The following is a 16078-nucleotide window of genomic DNA, read 5'->3' as shown; positions in this document are numbered from 1 at the left end:
TACTTGAGTCTATACAGCAGTTTCTGTGGGACAGGACATGCGATTCATTAGTTAGTGCCATTTTTATCCCAGGTGTCTCTAATTGCACTATTTGTTGAGAAATATATTACACAGCCTGCAAATGCCTCTGTACCTTATTCAGGGACATAATAAAAGTAACTGTTTTTCGTGTGTTTACAACAAAGTAGCTGTTGCGGAGGGAGTGTTGTTTACCACAGAAAGAGAGTTACTATGTGAACATCGGGGCGATAGTAACGCGCAAAATGAGTAGGAGAATTCATACATAATATAATTTTTTTTCCCCCCTGAATATATATAATTTATTAAGAAATATATACATATAAATTAATTCCTTTTTTCTTAATAATGATTCCATGCGTTAATGATGCATAGCCGAAAATTGCCACACACCCCCAGGGGGGGGGTGGAGTACACATACCACACTTTGAGAAACACTGCTCTAGGTACACATGTGGGGTTGCTGCTCTCAACTCCACTCTCCATCCCAAAACATTGAGGGACCTAGAAGTTTTGCAGGAGAGCAACAGTTATTACCAACTGGACACTATTATAAACAGTATGAAACATCATTGTGAATACTGTATTACTGTGAGAGGTGACAACAATCTTTACTGAAGCACTTTGATAAATCTTATTTTGACCTCTTATGTTTGACCATTGTCTTCATATACCCATTTGTAGTGAAGTAAACTATTTATTTACAATTTTTGTGGGTATTCTTTTACCATCTCATCATCATCTTTCATCTCACTATACTGGTAAGGAATGAGCAGCAGCTAGGTTCTCATTCCTGCATCCTACTAGTACCCATTAGAGGAAGCTGAAGCTGCTATCAACCAAATGCAAGTGATCGAACTAAAATGCTCCCAAATTCCTGCCCTAAAGGATCACACTTGGGGCCAGGCCTAAAAATAATATCATTTAATATTGAAGGTTTCTCCAGGGTCAAGCAAGATCTTATTGCAAATATTTGCAGAGATAATGACTGTGATGTACTCTGCCTGCAAGAAACTCACAGAGGGAAAAGTGCCAAAAGACCTTACATCCATGGCATGAAACTCATCAAAGAAATACCTCCAAAATGATAAATATGGTAGTGCGATATTTACAAAAGAAAACTTAATTCCATCATCCATTGACTCAACAAACAACAGAAACATTGAGATAATTAAAATCACATTTCAAAATATTTCAATAACCTCAGTTTATAAACCCCCAGAAGAAGCGTTCTCCTTCCCTGACATCCTCCTCAATAATAATGCATGCATGACTAATGTTGTATTAGATGACTTTAACAGCCATAGTATTAACTGGGGTTACACAAAGTCCAACAAAGATGGAAATTTGTTGAAAAATGGGCTGAAACCCTTTCTCTAAACCTGATACACAATCCAAAACTTCTTGCATCTTTCAACAGTGGCAGATGGAAGCGAGGCTATAACCCTGACTTCATATTTGTTAGCTCAAAAATATCCAACATTTGTGTTAAAAAAGGTTTTATTCAACATAGACCTATAACGCTTCAATTCAACCTAGCCATTATGCCTAACAGTCCCTTACAAACAATGATTTAATTTCAAAAAAGCTAATTGGAAGGGTTTCATGGAAGATCTTGACCACTCAATAGAACCAGTCCCTCCAAACCCTCAAGAGTATCCCAAATTCATAAAAATACTGAGGAAAATCTCCACCAAAACACATCTCCTGAGGATGCCACACAAACTACATTCCAAGCCTTTCCAATGACATACAAGCCCAGTATGATAATTACAACTTTACAACACCAACCCCTTCTCGGGGAAGACTATCCAAGCAGGAGAAAAATTATGCTACAAGATGGCAGAGGAAAGGTGTTCCTCATGGAAAAAAGAAATAGAAGCCCTTGATATGACCCATACTAGCAGAAAGGCATGGAACTTTATCAACAGAATTAGAAAGGATTTCACTAAGCCAAATGAGCATCTACAGGTAACAGCTAATCAAATTGCTCACCAGCTGCTGCTGAATGGAAAATTCCCTATAAAAACACACAAAAGATAAGATACTTAGAATCCCAAGTGAGGAACAAAATATGATTTACTCAGATTTCACCATCACTGAACTCAATGCTGCCATAAACCTATTAAAACCCAGAAAATCTGCAGGCCTTGATGATATCTGTAATGAACAAATTAAACATTTTGGATCCAGGACTAAAGAGTGGTTATTAAAATTATACAACACTTGCCTCAGAACCCTAAGGATACCAACTATAGGCATGCTAAAGTGGTGGCCTTTCTGAAACCAGGGAAAACTCCAACCGAAGCAAAAAATTACAGACCAATATCACTACTCAGCAACCTTTTTAAACTCTATAAACAATTAATTTTGAATAAGCTACAACCCCTAATCAAACCCCATCTTATTGCTGAGCAGGCTGGTTTTAGACCAGGCAAATCCAGTACATCACAAATTCTCAACCTCACTCAATATATAGAAAATGGTTATGAGCAAAAACTAGCCACAGGAGCAGTCTTTGTAGACCTAACTGCACATATGATACCATAAACCATCTCACACTCAGAGATAAAATATACCGAATAACTATACTATCGCTTGTCCTCCTGATCCAATCACTCATGTTGGAAAACAGACGTTTCTTTGTGGAACTGGGGGGGGGGGGGAGACGAGCCGTTGGCATCGCCCAAAAAATGGCCTTCCCCAGGGAAGTGTGTTATCAACCATTACTTTTCAACATTTATGTCAATGATCTCCCCATCTTTCCAGGAACTAGAAATTTTATCTGTGCTGATGACCTTGCCATAGCTACTCAATTAAAAAATTTCAAGTCCATTGAAACTACTCTATCACTTGCCTTAAATAGTCTAACCACATATTATGGCAGCAATCATTTAAAACCAAATCCCCTGAAAATCCATACTGGTCTTTTCCACCTTAACAATAAGGAAGCCAACAGAAAGCTACAGATTTCTTGGAAAGGCTCTGATTTAGAACATTCCTGGAACCCAATCTACCTCAGTGCGACTCTCGAATGAACCCTTTCATATAAAAGACACAAAAAAAAAAGAAGGCAAAAGTGAATGCAAGAAAGAACATACTAAGAAAGCTTACCTCCTCCAAATGGGGGTACAGACCCTAGCACAATGAGATCTTCTGTCTTGGCTATTCTTCTGCTGAATATGCCTGCCCAGTATGGTCCAGATGCTGCCATGTTGAAAAACTTGACCCAGCATTGAATGAAAGCTGCCACTTAATTACAGGATGCCTGAAACCAACACCACCAAAAGACCTATATACTTTGGCTGGTATTGCAGCCCCTTCAATTCAAAGATCTGCATTCTCAGCTGACGAAAGAAGCAGCCGAATGATGAACACCACCCACTATTCAGCCAGACCACGGTACCCCAAAGACTAAGATCCTGACATAGCTTCCTAGCAACTGTTGAACCACCTAAATACCCTCCAGAGACAAGACTTCAACAATGGCTTGCACTACACTCTGAGAGTAATACTGGTATTCCAACAGCCGAACATCTTCCACATGGTGTCCACTTAGACTGGAATACTTGGAAAAGCCTCAACAGACTTCGAATGACAGGACACTGCAAACAAAACCTCATCAAATGGGGCTGCCTCGCTGGACCAGATAATTGCGAGTGTGGGACAACCCAGTCCTTGGAACACCTTCTTTCTTGTCCTCTTCTTCAATCACGTTGCACAAAAGAGGACCTTATATCCTGCACAGAAAGAGTAGTTGATTGCACAAGATACTGGAGGAACATCTGACCAGGGCCGGCCTTCTCTATAAAGGGGCCCAGGTGCAAGAAACCTTTTTGGGCCCTAAAATATTTTTCAAAGGTAAAAATTAAAGGATTCGAAATAAACATATTGTAAAATCTCTTACCTGCAAATGATTTTGGCACAGTAAAACAAAAAAACACATTCGAAATATAACAGGTTAACATAACATTTACTGAACACGAAACAAAAGTATTAAATAATTAAAATAAATAAATATTTAACACAAACAAAAGTAACCTGGCTCACCAACTAGCGCATAAAAACTATTTACAATTAATTATTGTTTAAAGTAATAAAAAAAAAAAAAAGGTTTACTATTTAGGGGCCTAGTTTTATTAACACGTATATTGCTTAATATGTATTTATTTAAATATGCAATTTTTTTTTTGCTATGTCATTAATCATTTCCGAAAAATTACTATTTTTGGCAATTTCCTTTTCGATGCTTAATATAGCAAGTGCATTTAAGCATTCTTCGCACATACTTGACCGAAGATAATTCTTTATCAATTTTAATTTGCTAAAAGAACACTCTGCACTTGCTATAGTAACTGGTAACGTAAAGAAAATTTTCAATACAGTTAGTACATTTGGAAATGGTTCATTATAACTATTATTTAATATATACTACAATACGTCTTGTGCATTATTTACATTTTTTCGGTCCGAGATCAATTCTCGTAACAAATCAATTTCCTGGATTAAGTCTTCATTTACATCTTTATTATAATATTTTACAAAATCCCTTGAGCAGTTTTCTAGTTCATTTTTTTCTAATATTTTTATATCAGTAATTAATTTAAAATAAGAAATAACATTGGGTATATTTTTAAATCTCTCATCTATTTATACAATAACAGTATCAATCACAACATTGAAAAAAGTGACATCTAAATTCCTCTACCGGGTTTAGTAAAACTTCATCTTCTGCTAGTTCAGAAAATAACCTTTTTCTTTTTCGAATTCTTTTTTCAGGGAAGTCTTCGAAAATATTCAAGTTTCGTGCTATCATTTTTGCATCATCTAAAAATGTGTTAAATTTTGATCTTAAATTTTGGATTTCATTTTTAATTTTATTCAATAAATTAAAAGCAGAGTCAAGAACAATTGTTTTTGCTTGAAATAGTTTGCTGATACTATTAATTTTTGACAATATTGTAAATCACACCGATAAGCTTAAAATAAATGGCATTTCTTGTAATGAATCTAGTAGACTTTTAGCTTCGGATACTGCTGTGTTATCGTTAATTGCACTAATAAATTCTTCTAAGGCATTATAAGTTTGTTCAAACTGTGTATACACTGCTTTGACAGTGTCTATTTTGGCTTCCCATCGAGTATCACATAATGGTTTAAGCGTAATATTTAAATGCTTTTGTATAATTTCCCACCTTTATTTAGATGCAGAAAATACACAGTATAAACGTTGCAATATTCCGAAACATTTTTTACAATATTACTGGAAGCAGCATCACAAATTATTAAATTAAAAGAATGTGATAAGCAAGGTACATAAATTGCATGAGGGTTTAAACTAATTATTCTAGATTGTACGCCTTTATATGTTCCCTTCATATTGCTACCGTTATCGTATGCTTGCCCTCTACAATTCATAATATCTAAATAAAGCTCACCTATTCTTTTTAAAAGCGAATTTGCTAGTCCTTCACCAGTCACATCAGTTACTTCAATAAATCCTATAAATGACTCATTTATAATTAATTTTTTGTCTACAAAATTTACATATCTAATAATTATTGAAGTTTGTTCCTTGTGAGAAATCAGGAGTAGAATCCATTTGGATACTGTAATATATGGATGCTTTTATATCGTCTTTAATTTTATTAAAGACGATATAAAATTTTATTAATTCTATTTACATGGTCCATTAACACAGGATCATATTTACTTAATAATTCTATTAAACTTAAAAAATTTCCATTATTCGGTGTTCCTATTGTTTCATGGGAACAGATTATTACTTGCTAAAAATAGCATTACATCTACAATTCTTTGGAATAGTAATTTTAGACGTTCCATTTCTTTATTTATATTAATTTGATTTGTTCTGTCAACAGTCAAACGTAAATTAAGCCTTTTTAGTAATTCTTGCCAAGCAATAAAAGAATTAAAGTGACCAACAGAAAGCTCATGATCTCGAATTACAGATGACAGTTTCTCCATTTATTAAAACCATATATAAATCATGTTGATTGATCTTTTCCTCTTCTTTTGGAAAATAATACACAACAAAAGCAAAATACTGAGTCTTGAGCTTTTGAGTAAACTAACCAGCTGCGAAGCTCAGTTTCACCATTTGGTATTTTTTTTAAATAGTACGATGTAGAATATGATCTACCTTCAACATTCTTAACGAATGCATCTTGATGATGTTGTTTAGGTCTGGTTTTAACACAAAATAATCTAAATTTATCAGTTATAATATTTGGCCACAAACCTGGATCATTTATATTCACTTGATCACCATTGTTATTATTGTTTTCTTCGTTATTTGCTGTATCCAAAACGTTTGTATAATCAGATGCGTCTTTTTCGACGAATCCCACAGTTTCTACATTTTCGCTGAAAAGTTGTGTAGCTTGTTTGGAGTTTTCTTCTTCAGTTGAAGTTTGAATCGCAACTGCTGAATTCGTAGCAATTTCGTTGTCAGATTTATTTTGTAGCCATGAAAAAAAAATCTACTTGTGACTTTTTGAGATTTTGCTTTTCTTCTTTTTTCTTTTCTGCTGATTTCTTTTTCGGACACCCAGAGGCATACTTTCTTGGCATGGACATTATGGGTTAGGCTTTGCCTGTCGAATAAGTAAATAATATTAAATATTTTTATCCCATGAATTAACAAAAAGTTAAATATGTACATACTTTTTACAATATTACAAAATTTTAGAAACACTCAAGGAATGTGTTTATTTTTTTTGTTTGTTTGCTTCAGTACATCAGTTTCACCCTTATCTATCACTATTAACTAAGTTGAAATTAACGTAGTTGAGATCTAATCACATGCAGACAACACTTCATAATTCTGAATATTGATAATACACTTCATAGCTTTAAAAATAACTTACCGTATTTACTGGAATATAACTGGTCCTAGAGTATAACTCGCACCCCTGATTTTACTTTGCAAAAAAAAGAAATTAAAAAGTTTTGCGTAACCTCGCACAGAAAAAAAAAGTTTAATCACGTTCACCTCATGGCAAAACAATAACTCGCTTCCCGTGGCAAACCACGCGCCCTCCATATTAGCCAATACATCTGCAGACACAAGTAAAAGCAGGTCATTTTATTGTAATCACTGAATAAGGTACACACATTTGCAGTCTGTGTAATATATTTCTCAACAAATAGTGCAATTAGAGACAGCTGGGATAAAATGAATAATAAATATAACTAATGAATCGCATGTCCCTTCCCTCAAAAACTATGCTATTTAGCCACAAGGAAAACCATATGCTGCACTAGCAAACACTAAAAACTAGATGTGTGGGAGTCTGTCCCCCCAGCTGAAATGCAGAGCAACAATAAAAATCAACAGAAAGTGTTAAAATTTGTCAACGTGTTAAAGCTAGGAAATATATAGTGAATATTGTTATGGCACTTTCAGATGTTGAACTTGGTTGAAGAGAATTAGCATTTCAATTCAAAAATTGTCTACTGACTTTTATCTTTGACTCGTGCGATCTTTTGTTAATACCGCACCAATCATATATGCACATATCTTTACTGGCCTGGTACCATAGCTGTCTGTTCATTAGTCATTCGTGACAGATTGTTCATTAAGTATCTCATGTCTTGTAAATTACTGCTAATTTTTGCTTGAAATAATGGGAAAGCAGATGGTGCTATTTGGGTAGGATGCACACAAGGAAACTGCTCGCTAAGCAGGAAATAGCAATTGCAATATATGCGGGGATTTTACAAAAAAAACTGAAAACTTTAGTTTCCGAAAATCAATGTAAAGGAAATTTGCTTTTATATCTAATAAGTTAAACATATTAATTGACAATAAATACTTCTAATCCATATTTTAATGACTTGCGATTTAATAAAATCCAAATACACTTTAGAAAACGGATACGTTCTTTACGAAACATGAAAAGATATATCAAATGATGGTAAAGGAGTCACGCCACGTCTGGATGACTGATGAATAATGCAACAACTAAACTGGACAAAACTTGTATATCAGTATATTGCGGAGATATATCGATGGCTTGGAAATAGGATGTTTGTTTCTAATTTTCTTACTATTTATTATTATGAAACAGTTGGTAGAGTTTAATTAATTATTGCATTTTTATTTGGTATAGCTGTACTAAATAAAATTGTATTATATTAAGTTAAAATATGCGTCAGCGAAGATGTTTGAAATGTATTTTTTTATTTAATTATTTTTTAAGATGAGCCCTGGGTTGCGTGCTGGGAAAAAAAAAAGTCATTGGCATGCCACGTTTGGCAGGCATGTTAAGGGTTGTCCACCCCTGATCTAGACTAACCATATATAAAGAATATAATAAATATTTTTTCAATGGTTTTTGATAACTAGCCAAATGATATAAATGTGTAAGAGATTAGAAAAAAACTAATGATGAATCAGGCATTTTAGGGTAAAAATGAAATCATGTTTGTTAATTTTTATACACTGCATAAATGCATCAAAAGGGTTAAGCAAAAACCCTAATATAATAGAGAAACACAGAGATATTATTATTACCAGGGGCCCTAAAATCCTGTCGATGAAATCCCTTTAGTTATAAGCAAAATTAGAAGAAAAAATAAAAAATATGTTTCCACAAATGTGTACCGACTGTGCTCACTCAATCGTGGGGCCCGGGTGCATTGCACCCACTGCACCCCCAGATGGCCGTCCCTGATCTGACCATATTTATTGTATATAACTTATGTATAGTTTCTTTTTCTTCTTATTTAATTTATTATTCCCTGTATAATTCACCTACCAAATTTAAGCTGTTCTCATTTGTAACGTATCCTAATTTGTTCTAAATAATGTTGTACCACGTATTTACTACTGCACCACTTGTGTTTGGATATGAAATAAATACTATACTGGTTTTCATCAAACTGCATAAAAACTGGTCATATAGTTTTTGAGTTATTGTGATTTTTCTCTTTGGTCCTTCATTTATGGAAAGCAGTGTATCTAACATACACAATTTGTGTGTGTGTGTGTAGTGAGAATAGATCCAAAACAGACACTACCAATTTCTACATGTTTCTGCTAATATCACAAAATGTCAATATTAACTTTATAATATTTACTTTTCAATAGCAATTAGTCCATCCATGGCACTAACATGGGTGAACAAAATGTCAGACAATCCTGCACTAAAAGAGCAAATGTAGTTATTTACCAGGTAATTTTAACCTGCAATAACTTATTGGAGGTTAATATTTTTACACTAGAACAAAAATCTCTACTACCTGCAAAGTACAATCTAAAGAGTACAATATTTAATTAGGTTCAATAACTTACTAATTAGGAAAATGACATTTTGGTATCTGATCACCAGCAAATCCTGCTTTAATGACACCAGAGCCCTAAATTAAAAAAAAGCAAAAACTTCAAATGCAAATAACTTAGAATATGCAAATTAGCTAGTGTTATAATTATCAATTCTCAGCATAGTGAACCTGTAGGGACCAAAGAAATAGTGTGTTATAATTAATGACTTACTATGTTGAATTTCATTTAGCATGGACGTGGATAATATGGAGCTTAGGACTTTGGCAATTTGTTATAGAGTGAATTTACCCTTTATAACAAATAGTGTTTGCTATAAGTGAGAGCTGACTGTGGTAGCAACTGATTTATGATATAAATTAACTTTAAAAATTACTCTCCATTTATTAGCTCTTAAGCAGTAATTAACCAATAACCACCTCATCCGTTACAAGCCATCTGCTCATGATACAGTTTAATGGAATAATTACAGCACAAAGAGAAATAATTAAACAGCAGGTTTAATAATATCAATATTTTATCTCTGTCTCAGAGACATCCTCTGGAATGTAATGTTAAAATTGTAATAAAACACATACACAAAAGACAACAAGTGGAAAAAATGAAATTATACTAAATGAAGACTAAAGCCTTATGTTATTAGAATTTTAATATTGTACTCCTGAGGATGTCTGTTACAGAGACAAAATATCGATATGATTAAACCTGCTGTTTAATTATTCCATTAGACAGTATAATGAGTGTAAACCATCACTTAAACCTAAATACTCAAGCCTTCTGCTATTTACACTTGTGTAGTTGTTTTAATGTCAATATAATTCTTTTCGATAGCAATTAGTCGATCCATGGAACATCTTTTATCATTTAATATTGGCTGTGAGGCTGATATAATGGACTAGTTTAGTTAATAGGCATAAAAGGAAAGGATACAACAAATAAGTTGATGGGATTCTGTAGAATTGATACCAGAGAGATTCCTCAATTAATGATCGCAAGGAAATGAAGGATAATCCTTGAAAATATTACGTTACTAACAGTAAGTTTGTATTTATTTTCTTTTAATAAACAAGTGCATAAGGGGCAAATGAATTAGCATCTCTCCAACTAAAAAACAGTTTTTTAGTTGGAAAAACTAATTTTTTAGTTTTTCGGTATGTTGCCTAGGCATGATAATGGTGAGTTGAGACAGAGAGCAGAGATAATCAATGGTATGTTGCAGAGCTTGTGAGAGGAGAAAGGAGTGGAGTTTGTGAATGTGTGGGATGCATTTGAGGAAAGGATGGAAATCTACAAAAGGGATGGGTTGCATTTGAATGGATTTGGAGTGAATCAGAAAGACTATTGCTACAAGGATGTGAGCAAGAGAGCAGAGGAAGTAAGAGGTGAAGCAAAAGATTAAGAGAGAGGAACTGGTGAGACTGAAGTGACTGTAAATGAGAACAGTAGTACTGTGAGTGATAATGATAGAAAGAGAATACAAGATGGGTAGGGAATGGATGGGAGAAATCAGGGTGGACAAGGGGAGACAGTATAAGGAGTGAATGTTTGAAGTGGCAGTGAATGTGTGTATGAGGATGGAATGTATGGGGGTGAAGTTGAGTCTACAGATATATAGGGTAAGCGATGATAAAAGCAAATAGGAATAGTTAGGTGTGGGGAAATTACAAATGGCAGCATGAGAGGACTGGTTATAGACCAAAAAGTGAACTGTTATGTTTATTTGCAAATGCCAGGAGCACTAGAAATGAGGGGGGGGGGATTAAATGGTTTTGTCAATTAAGTTAATAAATCAAAAAATTGCTGGAATAAGGGAAACATGGTTGGATAAGGAAGATAACCTGACAGGAATAGAAATGGAAGCATATGATCTTTTTTTTTTGGGGGGGGGGATAGAAAGAACAAGAGGGGGGGTGAGTGTTGTGTTGATGATAGCAAGCAAATTATGTCCATGCAAAGTAAATGAGAGATGTAAATAGTGGCAATGGTTTCAAGTCAATATGATTATTACTATTATTTTATGGCATCTCCATGGAGTCCAGAGACTTATCATGGGAGACCCAAATTAACCATTATACCCACAAATCCTATCATATCCTTGAATCCATTCACTGTCAGGAAACTCGCAACCAATTCTGGCAATCCATTCCACTCACTCACCACTCTCCACACAAAAAATCTGGTGCACCCCCTCCCCTACTAACCACACTCTTAAACTACTTTCACAGATGGCACCTGGTTCTGTGACTATTTGTCATATATTGAAATTCACTTGCACATCAATTTTATAAAACCCCTTTAATATCTTAAAAGTTTGGTGTGAGGTGGGGATTGACAGGAAGAGATATTTAGTCAGATGAATGTAGGGGTAGTGATGATGAAATGTATAAGCAACTTTGGTTAGTGAACAAGAGAAGAGTGATTTTAATGATGGCAATATAGATTGGAATGAAGAGAGTTGGAGACAACTATCTTAAGCAGTATGTAAAGGAGGATACACAAGGATCAAGAGTTTTAGATCTGATCATTTCATCAAAGGATATGATTGTGAGTGGGGTTTTGCACTTCCATCCAGGTGGTGAGAGTGATCATGAAGTGATCACCTGGGTTGTGGCTAGCTATATGAAGATTTCTCTGAAGAAAGGATATATGTGGAATTACAAGGTTGGTGAATGTGAAAAGCTGTTGCAAGCTATAGCATGGAATGAGGTGTTAAGTGGGTGGGAAATAAATGCTGCATGGGAACTGGAAATATTTAACAACAGCGATATCCAAATATATTCTGAAGGTCAAAAGACAGAATAAAGTAGGTGACAAATGGATGAATAAAAGAATTAAGCATGAAATTTCGAAGAAGAGGATACTGTGGAAGCAGCACATGATGAATAATGGCAGCAATTAATTGCATGAGTATAAAGAGCAGGTCAGGAAGGCGACTCAGTCGGTAATAACAAAATTACAGTATAAGAAGAAATTAGCAAAGCAGGCCAAGAAAAATCATAGAGAGTTTTTGAAATATGCAACAAGTAGAAGGAAGAATGATTATAGTGAGATGATGAAAATGGTAGAATGGTAAATGCTGCAAAAGACATCATTGAGGTATTCAGTGAACAATTTATAAGGAAGTTTCATCCTCATCAGAGTGAAATCATGACAAACTCAAGTGTAGAGAACATAGGAGAGGATGGCTTAATTGTGATTGAGCAAGCAGTACATGGGGAAATAAATAAGCTTGATGTCAATAAGGTGATCAGATATGATGAAATACCACCAAGTATCTTAAAAGGAATGTTCCAGGAAATTGGCAGTAGCATTGAGATACCTGACATATTAACAACAGCGGCTTACATTTAACAAGTGGCTTACAACAGCACAGGTTCCAAGAGTGGAAAGAAGGTAAAATTGTTCCACTGCAATAAAGGTGGCATCAAAAAGTTGTATATGGGGGTGCAGTATCCCAAAAGAGGAAAGTAACTAGTGGTGTACCATAGGGGTCTGTATTGGCACATTCAATCTGTATGTCAATGATAATGAGATGGGTTTAACTGGTGATATGCAACTTTTTGCAGATGATGCAAAATTAGGGAGAGCAATGCTGAGTCAAACAGATTTTATGAATAAGAAGGTAAGTGGAACTGTCAGTTCAATGTTGCAAAGTGTAAGGTTTTGAAATTTGGAAAGCAACAGTGGAATGTAAAATATACACTTGGTGGGAAAACTTTAAAGGAAGAAGTGTAAATGAGAGCTCTGGGAGTGGTGATGGAAAACCTGAAATTCAGGTGCCACACTGCACAAGTTGTGAAGTCATCACAGGAGATAATGGCAATGATGTGGAGGACTTTGACAATGCAGAAATAAAGAGGTTATGATTCCATTGTATAAGGCTTTGAACAGGCTTCATATGGATTACTGTGTACAGATTTTGTCAACATGGTTTAATCGTGTCAAGGACATGTTAGAAAGAGTGCAGAGACGATTCACAAAGGTAGCAAGTGGTCTTTGGAATGTGGAGTATGAAGACATATTGAAAGAATGTAAATTGCAAAGCCTAATGAATAAGAGAAAAAGGGGGAGGGATATGATTGAGACATATAAGTTATTCCAATGTTGTTATCAGGTTAACATGGAAAAAAATTTTCATACAATGGGAGAGGGGAGACAGAATAAGAGGCCATCCCTGGAAACTGTATAAGGTGGATGTGAGTAGAGAAGTGAGGAGCAGGTTCTTTGCATTGAGAGTGGAATGCATTGCCTGGGTATGTTGTGAACATAGATACAATGAATCAGCTTAAGGCACAGCTGGATAAGTTTTTTGTGTGATAGTGTGTACCTCCCATATTGAGTCTCTGACTCCAGGGAGGTCAAATAATAATAATAATAATAAAAGTCCCATAAATGTTATTCACAATAACAAGTAAAATAATCTTTCTGAATTCTGTCTGGTTCACCAGATAAGAAAGTACAGGACCTTTTGCTGATGCATATTCTGCCATTTTTAGACTCTTGCCAAGCATATGTAACAGGCATAACTGTGAGTAATGCCATTCATACTGAAGGCATTGAAATGCTCCAACTTTCACCACCATACAATCTGAAGTTATCCCAGGTGAGAACACCTACCTGGTGTTGCTAAAATTAAAAACATGAGATGAAACAAAGCAAATTCTACAATTTCATTTTAATAAATGAATAATTTCTGTTTATGAATCTAAGACAAGCACTGTTTGGGCAAGAACAGACCTTTTACGATGTATCTTAGTACTCTGTCGATGTACCAAAAGCATGAAATTTTATTTTCATACATGTCATGGGAAATGTTTTATTTAGCTATCAGAATTGTTTAAAAAAATAGTTTGGTTTCTGATGCTGTTGTCATTCTCCCCATAGCTGGATATAATTTGGTTTCTTAAGCTACTGTCATGTCTTCATAGTAGAAAAATTTTGAATATGTAATATCAGGTATAGGATACAGTGTGACAGTCTTCCTTGCTGGCTTTCATTCTACTAGTCTGCTGATTATGTGTATTCCCAAAACATGTCATCAGGTTTTGTAAAAAAAATAAAATAAAACCTTAATAAAACATTTTAGTATCTTAAATGTTTCTATCATATCCTCCTCTTCTCCACCTATTAACCAACTTCTGTAACCCACAAACTCTCCATCTATCAATATTGCGAGCATGCCTTATACCACTCACCATCTTGGTCACTTGCCTCTGAATCTTTTCTACCACCTCCTCATTCCCAAGGAATCCAGTCGACTAGACCTGAGCACAGTAATCCAGATGTGGATATATCTACCCCTTATAAAGAGGAATAATAACTTCTTTATCTCTGCATGTTAGAGTGTTCTTAAATAACCAAGTAATCCTATGATCTATCTTGGAGACCTTAGCAATATGCCCTCTCAATTTTCTATCCACCAATACTCCCTAAGTCTCTAGCCTCATCAATCTCTTGGAGTACACAGCTTGTGTGCACTCCAAGAGATTGATGTTTGAAGAGTGAATGAACAGATGGTACAACTCAATGTGGTACACAGCTTATAAGCTTTTAATTCCAAAAATGCATAACTTTACATTTTCCACACTGAACTGACATTCATTATCTTTTGCCCATACTACAAGCTTATTTAAATCGTCCTTCAAGCTCTCCACATCAGATTGATTAAGTATTGCGTTACCAAACTTTATTGTTTCTAAACGCTGGCTGCTTTAACAGATAAAGAAGTACAAGATCGGTTATAGATGCGTCCCCCTGTAATTTCAGTTTCCACTCCCTGTGATTTAACATATGTGGTAGGCTTAACAGTATGCAACGGCATTCACACTGAGAGAGTCAAACAGCTCCGAATGTAGCCACCTTATTCGAATTTTTTGTCCTGTCATTATTGCTAAAATTAAAAACAAGGAAAATCTCACATGAAAAGAACTATACTATTTATATTCGTATAAAATTATCATTTTATATGAGGAATGAACAGGTGGTATCCGAACATGCTCAAAATATTTAACCTCGTATATGAAAATGCAAATATATATATATATATAGCATTCTGTACAAAACAGAAATTTTGAAAGCGCTGTGTAATATTTATTTTAATTGAAAATAGCTTCATTGCATATAAAGTTAGGCAAAAAAAAAAAAAAGTCTCGAAGTACTCATGAAACTCAATAGCTACTACTCTTTCAAAACGTTTTCTTCTCCATAAGTAATGGAAAAAGTACTTCAAGTGCATTCTTAGAATACTTTCTCCAGCTTTAACTGCATAAAAACTTACATTGTCAATGACAACAGGCTGATTAATGATTACATCATATGGCTCCATCTTTTACCCACTACTGCCAATGTAAATGATTTGCCAACTCACTTCACGAAAGTCCACGAGATGGCGGTTCAAAACTAAAAAGCTTTATTGCACTAAGAAAATTTGAAAAAGTAACTGAATAGATTATTTTGGCAAGTTACACTTTGTCAAATTATTTTAAACAAAAATCCATTAACTTTATATTCCATAAAGGGAGTAGAAACACTCTTAAAGGGAACATGATTGTTAAGGACACGATATCCAGGAATATGGTTGACAATTACCGCCATCTCATTTTCCTAATCCTAGCCATATAGAAAACTTGTGTTAATGCTATATAAATTACCGATATATTAGATCTAGCATTATTTCAGAGCCGAATGTAGAAACTATGAAAGTTTCGTAAGGTAAGTTGACCAGAGAACTTACTGGAATACATTCCTCGGCAT

The 16078-nt window shown here is 34.7% G+C and overlaps 1 protein-coding gene across 1 annotated transcript in view; it reads right to left on the bottom strand.

The window, feature by feature from the left end:
- The window catches only part of Arp1 (Actin-related protein 1), a 403959-nt gene extending 388264 nt beyond the window's left edge, over window positions 1-15695 (bottom strand). The window contains exons 1-2 of the mRNA XM_090393056.1: window positions 15603-15695; window positions 9338-9402 (exon numbers count right to left, since the gene is read on the bottom strand). Of these exons, the coding sequence (XP_090249182.1) occupies window positions 9338-9402; window positions 15603-15650 (113 nt within the window). The 5' untranslated portion in view covers window positions 15651-15695. The remainder of the gene's footprint in view (window positions 1-9337; window positions 9403-15602) is intronic.
- Between the last annotated feature and the right edge of the window lie 383 nt (window positions 15696-16078).

Source organism: Typopeltis vanoorti, chromosome 5 (genome assembly GCF_054136105.1).
Source record: "Typopeltis vanoorti isolate ZY-2024b chromosome 5, IOZ_Tvanoo_1.0, whole genome shotgun sequence".
In the NCBI taxonomy this organism is placed as follows: domain Eukaryota; kingdom Metazoa; phylum Arthropoda; class Arachnida; order Uropygi; family Thelyphonidae; genus Typopeltis; species Typopeltis vanoorti.
The sequence above is the reverse complement of the archived record's forward strand: the minus strand, read 5'-3'. Positions and strand labels throughout refer to the sequence as shown.